The sequence below is a fragment of the Capricornis sumatraensis genome, chromosome 1 (genome assembly GCF_032405125.1).
Source record: "Capricornis sumatraensis isolate serow.1 chromosome 1, serow.2, whole genome shotgun sequence".
Lineage (NCBI taxonomy): Eukaryota > Metazoa > Chordata > Mammalia > Artiodactyla > Bovidae > Capricornis > Capricornis sumatraensis.
Window position 1 is genome coordinate 193,522,777 of NC_091069.1, and position 23,232 is coordinate 193,546,008.

General features: G+C 39.8%; 1 protein-coding gene across 7 annotated transcripts in view; it reads left to right on the forward strand.

Moving 5' to 3' along the window:
- The window catches only part of PEX5L (peroxisomal biogenesis factor 5 like), a 206,019-nt gene that overhangs the window by 100,870 nt on the left and 81,917 nt on the right, over nt 1-23,232 (forward strand). For all 7 annotated transcript variants that reach the window (XM_068989247.1, XM_068991028.1, XM_068989881.1 and 4 more), the window contains one exon: nt 10,248-10,343. In XM_068989247.1, the coding sequence (XP_068845348.1) occupies nt 10,248-10,343 (96 nt within the window). The remainder of the gene's footprint in view (nt 1-10,247; nt 10,344-23,232) is intronic.

Here is a 23,232-nt window from a genome sequence, read left to right on the forward strand (position 1 = left end):
AATCCTGTGAATTATTTTTAGCCTTACTTTGTCTCTAAAGAATCTTGGTAGAGTCAAAATCCTTTTATTGGGACACCCAACTAATCCCTCGTATAAGTAAACCAGACCTGTCTGTCCACTATTTGACCCTCAACTTCAGTGTAACTGACTTGCCTATAACTAGTTACCTCCTATGGCTAAGGCTGTGCCAAGAAAACCCAAGTCAATCTCAATCTTTTCATTTGCTCAAACACTTTACAAGGGTATACAGCCTTGATCTAAAACCAAAAAGATCTCTTAAGAAATGTATCCACATTCACACATCTATAATCTCAGTGGAAATAAGTAGGATGAAATGAGCAAAAGAAATTTTCCTGAGTTTATTAGATAAGATACTGAAACTAAGAGAGGAGATATGTTGTCTGAAGTGAGTAAAGGGAAAACCATGATAATAGCAAATATTATTGAGCACTATCAGAAGGCCTAATATGTATTAATTAGCTCTTTTGATCCTAACAAATGATTTGATTGTAAGTGTATTTATTACCCCCATTTTATAAAGGGGGAAACTAAGCCATACTGGGACTTAGAAAAACTGGCCACAACCAGTTAGTGGCCAAGAGAAGGCGGACACAGATAGAAAGAAAACGCAAGGCATCTGGAAACAGTTCTAAGTCATTAACAGCAACCCTACACGAGAGAGGTGGGCATTACTGCTCCCGGAACTCGGCAGGAAAATGAGTCAGCTAACTTTCAGAACAAATAACCCTGGGAAGCTTAATGAATTGTAAAGTACCATGTTCATTTAAATGTATCTTTCAAAAAAGCAAATTGATAACATCTATTAGAGAAACATTTCTTGATAAGTGCATAGAAATTTAGATTCAGATAAAGTAATTGGTGCTGTTTCATAAACTGGAATCCTTGGAACAGTTTAATGTGGCAAGAGAATACTTATTTCTGCAGCAGGGGGAGACCTGGCACAGGTGGGCTGTTCCACGGGGAGCTGGAGGGGTGGAGGATCAGCTGGGGTCCTCGGTTGCCATGGAGACCCACAATGCAGTCATCTTATTATTCCAGTGACTGCTACTCCCCTGCTGGTTGTCTGATTTCATCCCACCACATTGTCCACTTACCCACTGGTGTGCCTTTAAGCAAACACAATATGCTTTGGAAATTTTGTATGAGAGTCCCAAAATTGTTCTCCAAAACATAATGCTAATTGCCCTGAGATAGTTCTGTCTGGATAAATCATAGTGAATCCTTTTAGAAAGTTACCACTTATTTGTAAAGCATTTATCCTTTAAATTATTTTTTTTTAATGCTGCATGTTCACTTAACAAGATTTGCCTAAACTAAGCAAATTTATAACCTCCTAGTTGTAATTCCAGCCTATGGTTAAATTAGGAAAATTTCATGAATTTGGGATTTAATCATTTAAAATATTAAGTCACTCAAATGGAACAGCAAGAAAATAGAGTGACTTATCTACCTGTAATAAGAAAACAGAAAGGTGTTTTTACTCTTAGCATACTGCTCTTAAATATATGATCTCTTTACATAAATAAGATGATGAAGCAGTATGAAAATTTGACTTAAAACTGACTTGCAAACTATTCAAGTAAAAAATTTCAGCTCATCAAAATTTTTTTACTGCTCCACTAACACTCAGATGGTTCACAGGAAAATCAAGGAAATGTATTCTCTCTCAAGCCAACATAAATAATCTTAGTTCAACAGGTGAGGAGCTATTTAAAAGCCTTGCTTAAAAATCATATTTCAAAATCACAAAGAGAATGAAAGCTAACAATGAGAACAATTCTTATGTTAGTTTATTTTCTTTTCAAAATGAGGAAAAAGAAAAGCATAAACTAAACTCTTTCAAATAGTGCTTTGAATACACTAATCAGAGTGACAGGAGATTATAATAAATTCTATAATCTCTGTATATTGAAGAATAAAGTTTCTTGATATTACGCAGACTGTGTAATTTGTATTCCCTGCAGCTAACCGTTTAAAGAAATTATGATATCTGAAAAATTTAAAGATTTTTGAAGAATTGAAGAAATTCTTCAATGATATAAAATTAGCTTTTTCCATGAAGGAATTTAGATAGTGGTAAGGCAAAAAAAAAAAAAAGAAGAAGAACCAACTTCCACCAGAGTGATGGTTCACAAATTTCTTTTTCAAGTATGGACACTGGAAGGACAGCTCCAAGACAAGCTCTTCTTAACCTAAGCTGGACTACATGAGAAAGTGAGGCAGCCAGGCTCTCAAATACTGAGTCATAATCCTGACTCAGTATTTGAATCAGAGTGAACAGAATCACTCTGATTCTGCTGATTTTGGCAGAGCAAATACTTCCTTCCACATTGTCATAATTCCATCAAGTTGGCAGTGTTCCAAACCAGAACAGTTTAAACTTTAAAAGTGCAGATATATTTTCTAAATTTTTGAAGGAGTAGTGAAAAAGGAAAGGCATACTAATAGTAATGTAAGATATTCCTAATATACTATTTGAAATGTTTACAATAATCTTGAGAATTAACGTTCTCTCCATTAATGAGCAATGCATCTCAGAGAACAGAAGTAGTTTTCCCAAGGTGACACAGCTAAGATGGAGAGGAGCCAGCACTCAGATCAAACCCATCAGCTTCTAAAGTCCTTGTTCTTCATCCCACGTCACCTCTTATCAGCCACATCAGACTTCTCTACCTGAGAGAACTCACAGACCATCGATTTCCCTTCTCAATGCAAGCCCTGGTTATTACTTAGTTTATAGGGTTAATATGAGTTAAGTGGTTTTAAAAAATATCACTTTCTTCCAGAAAATCTGAAGATGAATTAGGATTGTCATCTGATCTGAGGCCATGCACATTTTTGCACCTCCCCTCCCAAATTCATTCTCAACCTCTTGCTCTTAGAAATGCTAATGACTTCCATGCCATTCCTTTTCAATTTAATGAAGAAGACAATGTCTGCCATCCGTAAAGCCATAAGTGAGGCAGTGGAAAAGCTTGAAAGATGAGACAGATTTTAAGAAGTAGGAAGATCTTTATATCTAGTGGAAACAATTAGATAATACACTATAAATATAAATATAGTTTTGCTTTTTGGAAGACAGCACAGGAGCCACATCAGCATCCCTCTTACCCTCCTGGCAACACACAGTGAGCTACCAGTGAGGAAGAAAGCAAGAGAAGACGGAAAGAAGTAACAAAACCAAGAAGGCAGAAAGACAAGGTCAGCAGGAGGGCAATAAGAAAGAAAGCTGAAGACCATTTTCATCGTAGATAATCTGCACATACTAGGTACTCAACAAATACTTTTTATATAGTGGAAACATAAAGTGCTAACAAAAAGGAGAAACAAAATGTTTTTCATTTTAAAAAATTTGAAAATAGAGGCTAGTGGTTAAAGATGGGAAAAATGAAAGGATTAATTTTTATTCCTTTAGCATTTGAAGCTAGTTTCAAAAAATAATTTTTAGTTGTGTTTGCTAGTAGACTGTTCATCTTCTTTAAAAATCAGTCCTGATTTGCCTTGATAGTCCATAACATAGAATTGCATGGTTGGAGGCAGACGGGAACCATGGGCTACCCACCTTTGCACAAAGCTCTGGGAATCTGCTCTTGACACAAAAGGTACACCTTTTTTCTGTACGTTCAATGATAAATGTCTGCTGGCTGATTAAGAAAAAATATTATAGCCATCTTAATGAAGAAAGTGTTTAGATGATCTGTTCTATCATGAGTCCAGATTAAACAAAAGAGTTCTAAACACAGTTTTTTTTTAATCGAATTTCCAAAGTCACACCTGATAAGCCCTAAGCAAACAAATGATAACACTTCACCAGCAAAGGTCTGTATATTCAAAGCTATGGTTTTTCCAATAGTCATGTACAGATGTTTAAGAGTTGGAACATAAAGAAGGCTGAGCATCAAAGAATTGATGCTTTCAAACTGTGGTGCTGGAGAAGACTCTTGAGAGTCCCTTGAACAGCAAGCAGATCAAATCAAGTCAGTCAATCCTAAAGGAAATGAACTCTGAATATTCATTGGAAGGACTGATGCTGATGATCTCAGTTCGTTTCCAAGGCAAACCATTCAGTATCACAGCAATCCAAGTCTGTGCCCCAACCACTAAAGCTGAAGAAGCTGAACAGTTCTATGATGACCTACAAGACCTTCTAGAACTAACACCAAAAAAGATGTCCTTCTCATCATAGAGCACTGGAAGTCAAGAGATACCTGGAGTAACAGGCACATTTGGCCTTGGAGTACAGAATGAAGCAGGGCAAAGGCTAACCAAGTTTTGCCAAGAGAATGCACAGGTCATAGCAAACACCCTCTTCCAATAACACAAGAGAAGACTCTATACATGGACCTCACCAGATGGTCAATACTGAAATGAGATTGATTATATTCTTTGCAGCCAAAAATGGAGAAGTTCTATACAGTCAGCAAAAACAAGACCAGGAGCTGACTGTGGCTCAGATCATGAACTCCTTATTGCCAAATTCAGACTGAAATTGAAGAAAGTAGGGAAAACCACTAAGCCATTCAGGTATGACCTAAACCAAATCCCTTACAATTATACAATGGAAGTGACAAATAGATTCAAGAGATTAGATCTGATAGAGTGCCTGAAGAACTATGGACGGAGATTCATGACATTGTATAGGAGGCGGTGAGCAAAACCATCCCCAAGAAAAAGAAATGCAAGAAGGCAAAATGGTTGTCTGAGGAAGCCTTAAAAATAACTGAGAAAGAAGAGAAGCAAAACGCAAAGGAGAAAAGGAAAGATATCCATCTGAATACACAGTTCCAAAGAATAGCAAGAGTGATAAGAAAGCCTTCCTAAATGAACAATGCAAAGAAATACAGGAAAACAATAGAATGGGAAAGACAAGAGATCTCTTCAAGAAAATTAGAGATACCAAGGGAACATTTCACACAAAGATGGGCACACTAAAGGACAGAAACCATATGGACCTAACAAAAGCAGAAGATATTAAGAAGATGTGGCAAGAATATACAGAACTATACAAAAAAGATATTAATGACCCAGATAACCGTGATGAAGGGGCTTCCCTTGTAGCTCAGTTGGTAAAGAATCTGCCTGCAGTGCAGGAGACCCAGGTTTGATCCCTGGGTTGAGAAGATCCCCTGGAGAAGGAAATGGCAACCCACTCCAGCATCCTTGCCTGGAAAATCTCATGGACAGAGGGGCCTGGAGGGCTGCAGTCCATGGGGTCGCAAAGAGTCGAGCACGACTGAGTGACTAACACTAACCATGATGATGTGATCACTCACCTAGAGCCAGACATGGTGGAGTGCAAAGTCAAGTGGGCCTTAGGAAGCATCACTACAAACAAAGCTAGTGGAGGTGATGGAATTCCAGCTGAGCTATTTCAAATCCTAAAAGATGATGCTGTTTTAGTGTTCCACTCAATACGCCAGCAACTTTGGAAGACTCAGCAGTGGCCACAGTACTGGAAAAGGTCAGTTTTCATTCCAATGAAAGGCAATGCCAAAGAATGTTCAAACTACGACACAATTGCACTAATCTCACATGCTAGCAAGGTACTGCTCAAAATGCTTTAAGTTAGGCTTCAACAGTACATGAACCGAGAACTTCCAGAAGTTCAAGCTGGATTTAGAAAGGGCAGAGGAAACAGAAATCAAATTGCCAACACCTGCTGGATCATAGAAAAAGCAAGAGAATTCCAGAAAAATATCTGCTTCATTGACCAAAGCCTTTGACTTGTGGATCAAAACAAACTGGAAAATTCTTAAAGAGATAGGAATACCAAACCACCTTACCTGCCTCCTGAGAAGTCTGTATGCAGGCCAAGAAGCAACAGTTAGAACCAGACATAGAACAACAGACTGGTTCCAAATTGGGAAAGGAGTATGTCAAGGCTATATATTTTCACCCTGCTTATTTAACCTGTATGAAGAATACATCATGAGAAATGCCAGGTTGGATGAAGCACAATCTGGAATCAAGATTGCCAGGAGAAATACCAATAACATCAGATATGCAGATGACACCACCCTTATGGCAGAAAACAAAGAGGAACTACAGAGTCTCTTGATGAAGGTGAAAGAGGAACGTGAAAAAGCTGGCTTAAAACTCAACATTCAAAAATCGAAGAACATGGCATCCAGTCCCATCACTTCACGGCATATAGATGGGGAAACAATGGAAACAGTGACAGACTATTTTCTGGGGCTTCAAAATCACTGCAAACGGTGACTGCCACCATGAAATCAAAAGACACTTGCTCCTTGGAAGTGTCTTGCTCCTCATCAAGTGTCTATGACGAGCCTAGACAGCATATTAAAAAGCAGAGACATAACTTTACCAACAAAGGTCCATATAATCAAAGCTATGACTTTTCTAGTAGTCATGTATAGATTTGAGTTTGGACCATAAAGAAAGCTTTGTGTTGAATTTTGTGTGAATTGATGCTTTTGAACTGTGGTGTTGGAGAAGACTCTTGAGAGTCCCTTGGACTGCGAGGAGATCAAACCAGTCAGTCCTAAAGGAAATCAGTCCTAAATATTGATTGGGAGGACTGAAGCTGAAGCTGAAGCTCCTATACTTTGGCCACCTGAATCAAAGAAGTGAATCTTTGGAAAAGACCTTGATGCTGGGAAAGATTGAAGGTGGGAGGAGAAGGAGATGACAGAGGATGAGATGGTTGGATGGCATCACTGACTCGATGAACATGAGTTTGAGAAAGCTCAGGGAGTTGATGATGAACAGGGAAGCCTGGCGTGCTGCAGTCCATGGGGTGACAAAGAGTTGGACACAACTGAGCGACTGAACTGACTGATGCTGAAGCTGAAGCTCCAATATTTTGGCCACCAGATGCATAAGACCCAACTCATTGGAAAAGACCTTGATGCTGGGAAAGATTGAAGGCAGGAGGAGGCGGGGGCAACAGAGTATGAGACAGTAAGATGGCATTATTGATTCAATGGACATGAGTTTGCTCAAACCCTGGGAGATAGTGAAGAACAGGGAAGCCTGGTGTGCTGCAGTCCATGGGGTTGCAAGGAGTCAGACAGGACTTAGCAACTGAACAACAACAAGATCTCACAAACCAAGGTCACCATTTAATAGTAAATGATAAACCAGGATTTGAACCCAGGCAAAAAGCAGAGACATTACTTTGCCAACAAAGGTCTGTCTAGTCAAGGATATGGTTTTTCCAATAGTCATGTATGGATGTAAGAGTTGGACTGTGAAGAAAGCTGAGTGCCAAATAATTGATGCTTTTGAACTGTGGTGTTGGAGAAGACTCTTGAGAGTCCCTTGGACTGCAAGGAGATCCAACCAGTCCATTCTAAAGGAGATCAGTCCTGGGTGTTCTTTGGAAGGAATGATGCTAAAGCTGGAACTCGAGTACTTTGGCCACCTCATGAAAAGAGTTGACTCACTGGAAAAGACTCTGATGCTGGGAGGGATTGGGGGCAGGAGGAGAAGGGGATGACAGAGGATGAGATAGCTGGATGGCATCACCGACTCGATGGACATGAGTTTGAGTGAACTCCGGGAGTTGGTGATGGACAGGGAGGCCTGGCGTGCTGCAATTCACAGGGTCGCAAAGAGTCGGACACGACTGAGTGACTGAACTGAACTGAACTGAACTGAACTGAGCTGAAACTGACTTTAGAGAGACTTTTTAATGACTGTTATATAATCTCTGCTAGTTGTTATATTTTTCTTCTCTACGGTTAAGCAAATCCCTTTTCTCCTCCAATTCCTTCAGAAATATACTGAGCCTTTTTAAAATGTGTTTTGGTGGAAGATATCTATCAATTGTATGAGGAGCTGCTTTAGATGTTAGCCAAGAAAATTATGCTAGGACAACCACAGCCACAAATACAGTCCTTTGCAAATCATATTTGACTGTTTTGATCATATGACTGCTTTGATCACAGTCATAACTTTTAATAAAGAGAATAAAGCATAATATTATTTTCAGAGTTATTTAATTCTTTCTTTTCTCCCTTCACCTAGTGCTGATCATTCAGTGCAATCAACAGCTGGGGGAATTAAATGCTTTCCTTCTTTGGAGACTGTAATACCCTAAAATCCAATTATCTTAAACGAATTAAAATGCTGTTTTTAAAGCCAAAGCACTTCCAGGAGGTAACTGTTAAGTGTGGAGCCTTTTTCAAAACCATGCAAAGAAGGAAAGAAATGACTACGTCAGAGTATATTTGTGAACTCCGGAGTTCCACCCACATACACATAATGTCAGTTCCTAGATCAGAAGTTCTCACAGTGTGGTCCCTAAACCAGCAGTGTCAGTATCACTTGGGAACTTGTTAGAAATGACAGTTCTATAGCTCCACCCCACAGCTACTGACTCAGAAACCCAAGGGGTGGAGCCCTGCAAATTGAAGGTGACCTGTGGGTGATTCTAATGGTGATTCTAATGCACACTAAAGCTTAAGAACTGCTATTACAGCCATTGTGCTACCAAAACAGCTGCAAGTCAGACTTACAGGTGTAACTGTCTTGTTTATCATTCCTCTAGTTAAATATTAAGAAATATCTGCAGTTTACTAGCATTATTTATGTTTTCCCATATTGCAGTTTTGCCCGTAATGAAATTAGATGTAAATATATATTTTTTTTTTTTTCAAAAAGAAGGCTGTTCTTGACTGTGTGTTTAGTCTGTTTTTCATTCTCAGTCCTAAATCAGCATGTCTGGGCACACTGCTGAGTTGCTAAAAAGTTTTAGAACCTTTAGATGTATACTACCCTCAGCTTGCAAACTGCCTCTGTTTACATTCAGTATCTACTTATATTTTATAGCATTTATTTTATGCTTCCTTAGGAAAAATAGATGGCTTTAAAATGTGAGGTAGCTAACATTCAAATTAGTAATAACATAAGGCTTTCCTAACAATGTGGGAAATAGCATTTACCTAAATAGTAACTGTACTATCAAAACAAAATTTCATTTGCACGGTAAGATTATATTTACAGTTACTGTTTTAGGCAGTTAAGAGAACATAAACTGTAAGTCTAGAATCCTGAGAGATTTTCTTCTTCCTGATGTATGGTGCCCTTTGCATCCTGTGATTCATAATCCACTTGGGTCATGAAACATTGATGAACGGAAGCCAGTGACAGTAATGGAGTCCTGTTCGGTCAGGCTTCACAGGAAAGACAGATCATATTTCACAGGTGAAAAGTGCCTCTAATTAAAGGAGGTGCCTTGGGGACAAAAATGTTAGTGCTTCCTCTTTCTTCTCCTAATGTCTTTATTATATAAATGCACAAAGTTTATTTCTTACCACGTGTGTCCATTTTTTTTAACTTTATCTCAATGAGTATTTATTTCATGAACAAACCTGCAGGAAAATAAGAGTTGGTTCTAAAAGCAAAGGAATAAGGAACAGAGATTTAAGTAGCCAGTTGGGAAAGAAATATCAAAATGAAAAGTTTACCAAGTTAGATACAAGGTTGATTAACTGTCTATAAGACAATAAAGTCATATCACCTTTGGCATTAACTTCTCTACCAGGCTGTAAGATCCTAATAGGTTATCAGTTCTAAAAGGTTATAAATCATCTGCACCTTTATATTTGTTAAACAAATATGTTGTCACCCAAGAGTGTCAGATGAGGGTGGCAGTGGGCTGAATGGTGGCCCCCATAAAAGATATGTTCATATCTTAATCTCTGGAACCTGTGTCAGTCTTCCCCTCCTTGACTCGATTTTCTGGATTAGAAAAATTCAGTAGCTTCCACAGGGCCCAGAGAATAAGGGAGGATGCTTGTTTGGGAGGTCACTGGGCCTCGCCCACCAGTGAGCAAGGCACTGATGCCAAGTCAGTAGCATCAATGCCTTGACCTGCCTTCATCACCCTCCCTTTTCTGACCACAGGCACTGCTCCAGAGGCCTCAATCCTGAGCTACTCACAGGCATCACTCTTTACCAGGAACCCCACTAGGGCATCCTGCAGCCACCCCCACCCCACCCTCAAACCAGGGTTTACTAGCACAGACATCTGCCAGTCCAGGTACAGCACAAAAATCAAGTCCCTTTCAATCTCCTATAAACTCTCCTTAGCCTCCAGATTGGCCATGAGACTTTGACTGAGAACACACAGCTACCTTCTGGGAGTAGGGAAGAGAAATACCTTTAATTTGGTCACTCATGTATTCCCTGACAGTATACTTTCAACAAATATTTACTGATTATTACGTGATTCCAAAATTGTGTTTGGTTTTCTTCAGGCTCGACTGACCAAAGAGCAGCGCTGGGGGAGCGCCTTGCTGTCCAGAAACCATTCCTTAGAAGAAGAATTTGAAAGAGCGAAAGCAGCTGTGGAGGTAGCTATTTGGTTTATTTTTTCTGTTTCATGTTTCTGAGAGTGGAATTCAAAAAAATCAAACAAGATATATATGAAGTAGGCCTTTTTTTAAAAATTGGAGGATAATTGCTTTACAATGTTGTGTTGGTTTCTGCCGTACAATAACGTGAATCAGCAACATAAATCTTAAGTATACGTCTATTCCCTCCCTTTTGAGCTCCCTTGAGCCCTCTAGGTTGAAATGAGTCTTTATAGACATGAGCAAACCATGACTATAATTGTTAGAATGAGACCTGGTTACCAGAGAACTTTTGACTTCCTACAGGGGGTGACTAATAGTTGTCAACTCTTACAATTCTGTGGTAGATTAGCAGTGACTGGAGTTTTGGGTCAGGAAGAACTGAGTCTCATCAGGCTCCCGTGATGAACCTATGCTATGCATTTGCTAGCTTCTATGAGGTCAAGCTTCATGCCTGATTTTTTTTTCTCTGACATCTAGGACAATGTCTGAAACATAGAAGCTCTTGCTAATCCTGAAATACACGTTTTCCTCACTGGGTGGGGAAAAAAGGCAGGGCTGAGAAATTCTAATCAATGATAGCCCATCTTGACTTGAGCCATAATTTTTCTTTCTTTCTTTCTTTTTTTTTACTGTTAAGAGTGTTCAAAACAATGACAATGTTCATAAGTTAAACACTTAATTTGAACGTTACTTTTCCTTGTTTAACCTTCTAATAAGAGAGGGGGTAGGGGAAGAAAGAAAAGGGAAAAGGGAAGCCAAAAAAGGCATCCTTGGCTGTTTTTTTATCCATTTCCTTCCTGGTTAGATTTGCAAAGAGTGCATCACAGGCCCCATCTATGATTCTCACCAGAGCTTTGCTAGATGACTATTTGAGAGTGGAGCTTTTCACCCAATCCAAGTATGAACTTGTCAGGACCTCCGTTTCTATTATTGATGGGAAGTCTTGCAAATTGAAAGTATTCCTGTAATATGGTTCATTTATGTGTCAGTCTTACCACTAGAATTTGGATGAAAGTATTATACAATGGGCAGTCTTTCAGTAATTTCATGCTTGAAGTGCAATTAGATCATACTAGCAATTTAATATTAAAAAGTTCTCTATATTCTAGGAAATAATTCCAGTTAAATTTCATATCATCAGTCAGAAACCTAGTAAGAGAACACTTTAATCTCATCACAGTACAGTCCACCCAAATTTCTTCTTTTAGTTTTAACCTTTTTATTAAAAAAAAGTTAATGCATATTTAGTGCTCTTGAATGTGATCAACTGATAGATTTGATTGAGACCAGCTGAGTTCAAATTATTCAACTGCATGGAGGCTGTAGCTCAATTTATCTTAAATGTAGAATTTTCTGACTTAAAAGAATTTGTTTCTTTTGAACTCCTAATGTGTATAATACACTGAATTAGCACTAAAAAGATTATTTAGACCCATAGAATCTTGGGGAAGAAAAGACTTTAGAATTTATCTCTTCCTATTTGTAAGGAGGAGACAATGGGTTCACACTAAAACAACATAAGTGCAAAGTAATATATCAACAAGAAAAAAAATTGTCCTTCTGTCTATTCATAAAATCACTTAATCTTAGTTTTGGTGGAGACCTTAGATGCCATCTATTCCAGCCAGTCACACAAAACAATTTTTCTTTTTAAACATACTTGACAAATTATTTATTCAAACATACCCTGTTTCTATTTGAACATTTCCAGTTAGGAACAACTCACTTCTTTTCAAGAAAACCTATTTCAGTTTTGGACAATCCTGACTATTAAAAAGGTCTTCCCTGAATTAGGCTGAAATTGATCTACCAGCAACTATCTGTTTTCTTACCCCTGGCTTTGCTCTCTCTGGACCAAGGCAAACTTAGGTGAATCCCTTCTCTACATGATGCCCATCTCAACCCAGGAAGCCTGATTTTCTCCTGGTTTCTCCTTGTATGTCCTGGGAATTGAGAGACCAGAGTTGTTATTCCAACTTGCCACTAATAACTAAACAACATATCTCATTTGGAGAAGAAAATGGCAACCCACTCCAGTGTTCTTGCCTAGAAAATCCCATAGACAGAGGAGCCTGGAGGGCTGCAGTCCAGAGGGTTGCAAAGAGTTGGGTACAACTGAGTGACTGAAGATTAATATTCCTCATTGATATACCTCATTAATCCATGTAAGTCTCATTTTTCCACACCTCTACAGTCCTTTCCAGCTACAGAATCTTAAAAGGCTGTAAATTACTTCAAGTAGTTATCCACAAACATTAATGGCTGTCTATACATGTTGGCTGCTGAACTAGGTACTAGAGATAAAGGAATGAGCTAGCTTTGAGTTACTGTCCAGCAGTGGCGTGGAACAGATGACCGACTTAAACAAGGCATTTGCTCCCTTCCACTTTAGTTTCTTCATTATAAGATGAGGGGCTTGGATTTCTAATGTACTAAAAGTGCTATCCGTTTATAGCTTCTGGTGAAGTGACTAAGTGCAGAATTCCTAGCAAAACAGAAAACTGTAAGCATATTTGCTCAGCTGGAAGCCTGGAACCTAGAGGCTTCCTTAAGGAATGAGAGAGGATGGTGCTGACCAGAAGGTGTGAACAGGTGTGGGGAAAAAGGCATGAGGCATGGGGGTGGGGGTTGTATTTCACCAAGCTGAGGGTAAATCAGACCTACACAACTGCACACATATGCAACTGCTTACTTCCCAACATTATTCTTATTGAGGGTTTAATCTAAATCCTTAGCAGAAGACATAATAAAATGTGTCACAGAGTCTCGGAAATATACACGCCACTTGACCCAGCCACTTCTTAGAATTTGTCTTAAGAAAATAGTCATAAAAGTTTGCAATATTTTATCTGTAGAATTTTATGTGGTGAAAATTGGGAATAGCCCAAGTGTACCACAGCAGAATTAACTAAATTACTATCTCTACAGTAAAATGCTGTATAACCATTAAAAATTACAACATAGAAAAATAATTAAGATCATGTAAAATGTCTAGTGATAATTGGAATACTCATTTATATACTGACAACTTTACAGTATGATCCCAGGTTCATAAAATTATAATAGTTTAATACTTCATGTGTTTGGAATGACTTCCCTGGTGGCTCAGCTGGTAAAAAATCCGCCTGCAATGCGGGAGACCTGGGTTCGGTCCCTGGGTTGGGAAGATCCTCTGGAGAAGGGAACGGTTACCCAATCCAGTATTCTGGCCTGGAGAATTCCATGGACTGTATAGTCCACAGGGTCACAAAGAATCAGACACAACTGAGTGTTTGGAATACATACTCTGTGCCAGCCACTGCCTCAGGAGCTCTGCATGGATTCTCGTTTAATCCTCCCAGCAGGCCTATGAGGAAGGTAATATTACTGTTCTCATCCTGCAGATGAGAAAACTGAGGCTTAAAGATATTGCAGACATTTGCATGCCATTTTATAAGCAATTAAGATAGACTGAAAATGAAGAACTCTCATTTAGCAAGTTATAAAGTCATGATTTCCTCCCAGACTCGAGAGCCTGTATTCTGAATCACTGCACTGTATAATCAAGAGAGTCTGTGTCCAATTGTTCACAGTAGTTATCCTTGGGTGTGTTTGGGAGTGATTTAATTTCTTCCATTAGCTTATCTGTATTTTCCAAATGTTCTGTCATAAATGTGTACTATGTTGGTAATCAGGAAAAAAGTGGTAAATTCCAATGGGCACTATAGTAGAATCTCAGATTCTTAAAGAGAACGAAAAGTGCCACATTCTTCATTTCAAGACTGATAAAGAATGGCACTGCAGATCAGCTTTATTAGAGATTGTTCTAAACAGTGAGACCCAGATGAAAACCATGCCTGGGGCGAGTTCAGTGTTTCCAGTCTCCATTTCTATATTATCTAGTTCCGATATTCCTTCTGTTTCACATTCTATTCCGTTCTTAAACCCTCTTTTTTTTTTTGGTCATCATCCTGCCTCAGGCCTAGCACCTGATCCCCTTTCCAGCTTCTTCTGCATCTCAGCCCTTCACGAGCTGCAGGGGTACCACTGTGCTCGTCTTGCACAGCAGCCGCATTGTCTGCGGTCTCCACTCTTTCCTCTGCAGGGAACATTCTTCTCCCACATCCTGGTGTAGCAGGTTCCTTATTGTCATTCAGATTCAAACTCAAGTGTCAACGCCTCAGGAAAGCTGAAGCTGACCACCAGCTGACCACCAGGTGCACAGCACCTCAAATTTTGTTTTTCACTCTTACATTTATCACTTTGTCCACCCTTATTTGTTTTTATTTATCTGTCTGTTCTCTGTCCACTTTAAAATGTAACCTCAGTGAGAAAAGGGATCATGTCTCTTATGTAACACTACCTCAAGCGCTAAAACAGTGTCTGGTAACTGCGTCCATGCTCAGTTGCTCAGTCACATCTGACTCTTTGCATCCCCTTGGACTGTAGCCTCCCAGGTTCCCTGTCCATGGAATTTTTCAGGCAGGAATACTGGAGTGGGTTGCCATTTCCTCCTCTGGGGTACCTCAGTTCAGTTCAGTCGCTCAGTCATGTCTGACTCTTTGCGACCCCATGAACCGCGGCACACCAGGCCTCCCTGTCCATCACCAACTCCTGAAGTTTACCCAAACTCGTGTCCATCGAGTCGGTGATGCCATCCAGCCATCTCATCCTCTGTCATCCCCTTCTCCTGCCCCAAATCCCTCCCAGCATCAGAGTCTTTTCCAATGAGTCAACTTTTCTCATGAGGTGGCCAAAGTACTGGAATTTCAGCGTCAGCATCATTCCTTCCAATGAACACCCAGGACTGATCTCCCTTCAGAATGGACTGGTTGGATCTCCTTGCAATCCAAGGGACTCTCCAGAGTCTTCTCCAATACCACAGTTCAAAAGCATCAATTCTTCGGCACTCAGCTTTCTTCACAGTCCAACTCTCATATCCATACATGACCACTGGAAAAACCATAGCCTTGACTAGACGGACTTTAGTATTTAATAAATACTTGTTGAATGAATGGATGGATGGCTAATTGTTAATCACATAATGTGAAAAACACTTCAAAAGTGCCCTATCACCTTCTAATGTAATTGAGTATTTGCATTTTCATAGCTGATGTAAACGATCAATTCTGTCTCTAGGGTACAGATCTCTCCCAGGGACTGCCCTGAAGCGTCCTCTGTGTCTGTCTTGGTCTCAGTGTCAGTCAGTGAGACAGTCACAGTGTTACAATGCCATTACAATACAGGTAACAGCAACCGCTCTTGCCATGGTGTTACATTGGACCTGTTTTATATTCTGCATGGTATGATCTAGGCTATACATAGACTATGTAGTACCTGCTGCTGCTGCTGCTAAGTCACTTCAGTCGTGTCCAACTCTGTGCGACCCCATAGACGGAAGCCCACCAGGCTCCCCGTCCCTGGATTCTCCAGGCAAGAACACTGGAGTGGGTTGTCATTTCCTTCTCCAATGCATGAAAGTGAAGTCGCTCAGTCATGCCCAACTTCGCAACCCCATGGACTGCAGCCTACCAGGCTCCTCCATCCATGGGATTTTCCAGGCAAGAGTACTGGAGTGGGGTGCCATTGCCTTCTTTGATGTAGTACCTAACAGCATGCAATTCAACTAATGTTGACCCAAAGTGTCCTAAAATTCCAGTTCTTCTACTGAAGACAGTTATTACCACATACACATTTATGCATACCTTAAATGACTGGGGAACCTGTTTGTGTGTGAAGACTGACATTGCTCAAGCTCAGGTTGAATGGTTAGATTCAGTGAGGCCTTATGTGGAGTTTTTTGCCTCCATATCCTACATTTTATTGAAAAATCACTCCAAATTCATCTCAGCTCAAAGTATTGTAATTTTAGGTCAAAGAACCAAATATTCCTAATTTGGGCTATTTTTTTTAAATGCCTGTTCCATGAAGGAGTTTCCTCCATGCTTCCTCTTGGATTTTCTTCCTAGCCAGCAGCCTAAACATGCTGTTAGCTACAAGTCCCTAAGAAAGATGTACAGGAGGTACAGAAGTGAGAAGAGGGGAAGGAGCCCCAGGGGCTCAGTGAGGCCTGAAGCTGCCTCCCAGGAAGAAGATCCCTAGAGAGCACTATGCATCCTCTGCAGAGAGGAGGTCACGTGGGCAGTCAGCACACCTGCAACCAGAAATGTCTCTTACCACTGTCAGCAGAGAGGAAATCACCCAGCCAGCCTCTGGAGCTGTGTTTACCTAGTTAGTCTCTCTAGGTGCCTCAGCCTTCAGAGTAAACTGGATGTAGCAACAAATTCATCAGGACATGTTTGGTTTTGTTTTTTTTTCATTTATTTTTTAATTGAAGGATTATTGCTTTACAGAATTTTGTTGTTTTCTGTCAAACCTCAGCATGAATCAGCCATAGGTATGCATGTGTCCCCTCTCTTTTGAGCCTCCGTCCCATCTCCCTCCCCATCCCACCCCTCTAGGTTGATACAGAGCCCCTGTTTGAGTTCCCTGAGACATACGGAAAATTCCATTGGCTATCTATTTTACATATGGTAATGTAAGTTTCCATGTTACTCTCTCCATACATCTTACCCTCTCCTCCCCTCTCCCCATGTCCATAAGTGTGTTCTCTGTCTTTTTCTCCACTGCTGCCCTGCAAATAAATTCTCCAGTACCATCTTTCTAGATTCTGTACATATGCATTAGTATACAATATTTATCTTTCTCTTTCTGGCTTACTTCACTCTGAATAATAGGCTCTCGGTTCATCCACCTCATTAGAACTGACTCAAATGCATTCTTTTTTATGACTAATATTCCGTTGTGTATATATACCACAATTTCTTTATCCATTCATCTGTCAATGGACATCTAGGTTGCTTCCATGTTCTAGCTGTTTAAATAGTGCTGCAGTGAACAGTGGGGTACATGTGTCTTTTTCAATTTTGCTTTCTTCAGGGTATATGCCTAGGATTGGATTGCTGGGTCATATGGTCGTTTTATTCCTAGTTATTTTAAGGAATCTCCATACTGTCTTCCATGGTGGCTGTATCAGTTTACATTCCCACCAACAGTGCAAGAGGATTTCCTTTTCTCCACACCCTCTCCAGCATTTATTGTTTGTAGACTTTTTGATGATGGCCATTCTGACTGGTGAGAGGTGATATCTTGTAGTTTTGATATTTGTTTCTCTAATAATGAGTGATATTGAGCATCTTTACATGTGTTTGTTAGCCATCTGTATGTCTTCTTTGGAGACACGTCTGTTTAGGTCTTTTGCCCACTTTTTGGTTGAGTTGTTTGTTTTTCTGGTGTTGAGTTGTATGAGCTGCTTGCATATTTTGGAAATTAATCCTTTGTCAGTTGTTTCATTTGCTATTATTTTCTCCCATTCTGAGGGTTGTCTTTTCACCTTGCTTATAGTTTCCTTTGCTGTGCAAAAGATTTTAAGTTTAATCAGGTCCCACTTGTTTACTTTTGTTTTTATTTCCATTACTCTAGGATCTTGCTTTGATTTATGTCATCGAGTGTTCTGCCTATGTTTTCCTCTAAGAGTTTTAAAGTTTCTGGTCTTGAATTTAGGTCTTTAGTTCACTTTGAGTTTGTGTATGGTGTTAGGAAGTGTTCTAATTTCACTTTTTTACATGTAGCTGTACAGTTTTCCCAGCACCACTTATTGAAGAGATTGTCTTTGCCCCATTGTATATTCTTACCTCCTTTGTCAAAAACAAGGTACCCATAGGTGCATGGGTTTATTTCTGGGCTTTCTGTCTTGTTCCATTGGTCTATAGTTCTATTTTTGTGCCGGTACCGAACTGTCTTGATGACTGTGGCTTTGTAGTATAATCTGAAGTCAGGAAGGTTGACTTCTCCAACTCCATTCTTCTTTCTCAAGACTTCTTTGGCTATTCAGGGTCTTTTGTGTTTCCATATGAATTGTGAAATTTTTTGTTCTAGTTCTGTGAAAAATGCCATTGGTAATTTGATACAGGTCACATTGAATCTGTAGATTGCATTTGGTAGTATAGTCATTTTTACAATATTGATTCTTCTACCCAAGAACATGGAATATCTCTCCATTTGTTTATGTCATCTTTGAATTCTATCATCAGTGTCTTATAATTTTCTGTATACAGTCCTTTTGTCTCCTTAGGTAGGCTTATTCCTAGATATTTTATTCTTTTTGGTGCAGTGGTGAATGGGATTGATACCTTAATTTCTCTTTCTGATTTTTCATGTTTAGTATATAGGAATGCAAATTATTTCTGTGTATTGATTTTGTATCCTGCAACTTTGCTAAATTCCCTGATTAGCTCTAGTAATTTTCTGATAGTATCTTTAAGGTTTTCAGTGTATAGTATCGCATCATCTCCAAGCAGTGAGAGCTTTACTTCTTCTTTTCCAATCTGGATTCCTTTTGTTTAAGTTTCTTCTCTGACTGCTATAGCTAGGACTTCCAAAACTATGTTGAATAATGGTGGTGAGAGTGGACACCCTTGTCATGTCATCAGGACATGTTTTAAGCTCTTTCTATGGGCCAGGCACTGGACTAGGTGCTAGGAAATAAAAATTAAGTAAGATAGCTCTTCCCTTAAAGCTCTGGAAGAACTGGAGGTATTTGCAGCTCAGGAGATGATCAAATATGATTTATAGTTATTATGGTTTTACATGACCAGCTCCACTCTAAGTGTTGACCTCTTACAGGTGGGACCACATTTCATCTCTGTATTCCTAGCACCTTTCAGAGATTCTGATACAGAACAAGGCCCCACAAACTTTTGCTGGCTAAATAAATGAACAGATTAGCAACCTAATGCATTTATTTCATCGAAGTATCTCTTCTTTAATGTGTGTTTAAGAAATATCACTAACCTACTAACAAGATGAACTTTGTACCCTGACAAGCCTCATTGAAAGCTGTCTCCTAACTTCCCATTTCTATGTCCTGTCTCAAAGGATACAGTGTTCAAGATAACTTCTTTTCAGTGCATGCGTGCTCAGTTGCTTCATTCATGTCCAACTCTTTGCGACCCCGTGGACTGTAGCCCTCTAGGCTTCTCTGTCCATGGGATTCTCCAGGCAAAAATACTGGAATGGGTTGCCATGCCATCCTCCAGGGGATCTTCCCGACACAGGGGTCGAACCCATGTCTCTTAAAATCTTCTGCATTGGTAGGTGGATTCTTTACAACTAGTACCACCTGGGAAGCCCAATGTAAACACCCAAACAGGGACTTGAATCGTGGACCCTCAGATAAAAAGTCTGATGCTCTACTAACTGAGCTAAGGACATAGCTCTCAAAATAACTCCTCATCAGACTGGAGGTTAATTTTCCCTCAGCAGCACTAATGTACATGAAAAACACAGGCATATTAGTAATTACTGTTTAAGGACATGGATAGTGAAAGAGTTTAATGCTAATTAGTAATTCCTTCATCTGGAGGTGTGGCTGACTCTTTATCTCCGTTAATTTTGACTTGGAAATATCATGCTTAAAATAATGTAATGCTTGATAGGCACCTTAGAAATCTTAAATGCTTGTAGGGAATTGGAGGCCATTCTTGAACTCCTTTTGTTAATATAGTATTACGAAAGAAATTGCTGACTTGAGTGCCCTCCTACCAAGATGATTATCTGTCTGTCCTACCCCCCCCCCATATTTTCTCTTGCTTTCTATGACAGTGTCCCCTCTTTGAAGTACGTGGAAGAGATTAATGGATTAAACACTACTTAAATCATTCTGACTTAGATTCAATATCCAAAAAAGAGGAAATCTTCTGAAAATATGTGGAAACATTCTTTGGGCAATACTGGAGAAATCTTGAGGTTAACTGCTTAAGACACAGATAGTCTAAAAGCTTAGCATACCATGTAGCTAACATGCTTCCCATGTCAAACTGTAGATAGGTCATGTAAAAATTAGATGTGTTGTGAATTCACTGGGCAACTACAGAAGAAAGGAAAGTATGTTTTGACTAACAGCTAGAAGTCTCTGCTATAGGTACCCTCCAGCTCTGATACTTGTAGGAATATTCAAAACCTCTCTCTCAATATCTCTTTCTCTCTTTTGTTGGATATCTTTTTACTTTTGAGACCAACTATTAAATAATTTTCTAGGAATTTTATTTCTGTAGGAGCAATAATGTAATTCTATTTATCTGGAACCTACAAACCTCAGCTTCTTTATTGAAGTATAGGTGACTCAATACAGAATCTGCCTACAGTGCAGAGTCCTGGGTTCAATCCCTGGGTCAGGAAGTTCCTCTGGAGAAGGAAATAGCAACCCACTACAGTATTTTTGCCTGGATAATCCCATGGACAGAGGAGCCTGGCTGGCTACAGCCCATGGCGTCACAAAGAGTCGGACACAACTGAGCAACTAACACTTTCACTTTCATCTTGCATTTACAATGTTCTGTTAGCTTCTGCTGTACAACAAAGTGATTTGGTTCTATACACACATATATGTATATTCTTTTTGATTATGGTTTATTGTAGGATTTTGACTATAGTTCCCTGTGCTGTACAGTAGAACTTTTATTTTAGAGATAGTATGGGGGACTGGAATGCAAAAGTAGGTAGTCAGGAAACACGTGGAGTAACAGGCAAATTTTGCCTTGGAGGACAGAATGAAGCAGGGCAAAGGCTAATAATAGAGTTTTGCCAAGAGAACGCACTGGTCATAGCAAACACCCTCTTCCAACAACACAAGAGAAGACTCTACACGTGGACATCACCAGATGGTCAACACCGAAATCAGACTGATTATATTCCTTGCAGCCAAAGATGGAGAAGCTCTATACAGTCAGCAAAAATAAGACTGGGAGCTGACTGTGGCTCAGATCATGAACTCCTTATTGCCAAATTCAGATTGAAATTGAAGAAAGTAGGGAAAACCACTAGACCATTCAGGTATGACCTAAATCAAATCCATTATGATTATACAGTAGAAGTGAGAAATAGATTTTAAGGGACTAGATCTGATAGACAGAGTGCCTGATGAACTATGGAGGGAGATACATGACATTGTACAGGAGACAGGGATCAAGACCATCCCCATGGAAAAGAAATGCAAAAAAGAAAAATGGCTGTCTGAGGAGGCCTTAAAAATAGCTGTGAAAAGAAGTGAAGTGAAAAGCAAAGGAGAAAAGGGAAGATATTCCCATCTGAATGCAGAGTTCCAAAGAATAGCAAGGAGAGATAAAGAAGCCTTCCTCAGTGATCAGTACAAAGAAATAGAGGAAAACAACAGAATGGGAAAAACTAGAGATCTCTTCAAGAAAATTAGAGACACCAAGGGAACATTTCATGCAAAGATGGGCTCGATAAAGGACAGAAATGGTATGGACCTAACAGAAGCAGAAGATATTAAGAGGAGGTGGCAAGAACACACAGAAGAACTGTACAAAAAATATCTTCATCACCCAGATAATCACGATGGTGTGATCACTCACCTAGAGCCAGACATCCTGGAATGTGAAGTCAAGTGGGCCTTAGAAAGCATCACTATGAACAAAGCTAGTGGAGGTAATGGAATTCCAGCTGAGCTATTTCAAATCCTGAAAGATGATGCTGTGAAAGTGTTGCACTCAATATGCCAGCAAATTTGGAAAACTCAGCAGTGCCCACAGGACTGGAAAAGGTCAGTTTTCATTCCAATCCCAAAGAAAGGCAATCCCAAAGAATGCTCAAACTACCACACAATTGCACTCATCTCACATGCTACTAAAGTAATGCTCAAAATTCTCCAAGCCAGGCTTCAGCAATACGTGAACCGTGAGCTTCCAGATGTTCAAGCTGGTTTTAGGAAAGGCAGAGGAACCAGAGATCAAATAGCCAACATCTGCTGGATCATGGAAAAAGCAAGAGAGTTCCAGAAAAAAACATCTATTTCTGCTTTATTGACTATGCCAAAGCCTTTGACTGTGTGGATCACAATAAACTGTGGAAAATTCTTCAAGAGATGGGAATACCAGACTACCAGACCTGCCTCTTGAGAAACCTGTATGCAGGTCAGGAAGCAACAGTTAGAACTGGACATGGAACAACAAACTGGTTCCAAATAGGAAAAGCTGTACATCAAGGCTGTATATTGTCACCCTGCTTATTTAACTTGTATGCAGAGTACATCATGAGAAATGCTGGGCTGGAAGAAGCACAAGCTGTAATCAAGATTGCTGGGAGAAATATTAATAACCTCAGATATGCAGATGACACCACCCTTATGGCAGAAAGTGAAGAGGAACTAAAAAGCCTCTTGATGAAAGTGAAGGAGGAGAGTGAAAAAGTTGGCTTAAAGCTCAACATTCAGAAAACTAAGATCATGACATCTGGTCCCATCACTTCATGGGAAATAGATGGGGAAACAGTGGAAACAGTGCCAAACTTTATTTTTGGGGGCTCCAAAATCATTGCAGATGGTGATTGCAGCCATGAAATTAAAAGATGCTTACTCCTTGGAAGGAAAGTTATGACCAACCTAGACAGCATATTTAAAAGCAGAGACATTACTTTGCCAACAAAGGTCCATCTAGTCAAGGCCATGGTTTTTCCAGTAGTCATGTATGAATGTGAGAGTTGGACGGTGAAGAAAGCTGAGCACCAAAGAATTGATGCTTTTGAATGGCGGTGTTGGAAAAGACTCTTGAGAGTCCCTTGGACTGCAAGAAGATCCAACCAGTCCATCCTAAAGGAGATCAGTCCTGTGTGTTCATAGGAGGGACTAATGTTGAAGCTGAAACTCCAATACTTTGGCTACCTCATGCGAAGAGTTGACTCATTGGAAAAGACCCTGATGCTGGGAAGGATTGGGGGCAGAGGAGAAGGGGATGACAGAAGATGAGATGGCTGGATGGCATCACCTACTCAATGGACATGGTTTTGGGTGGACTCCGGGAGTTGGTGATGGACAGGGAGGCCTGGCATG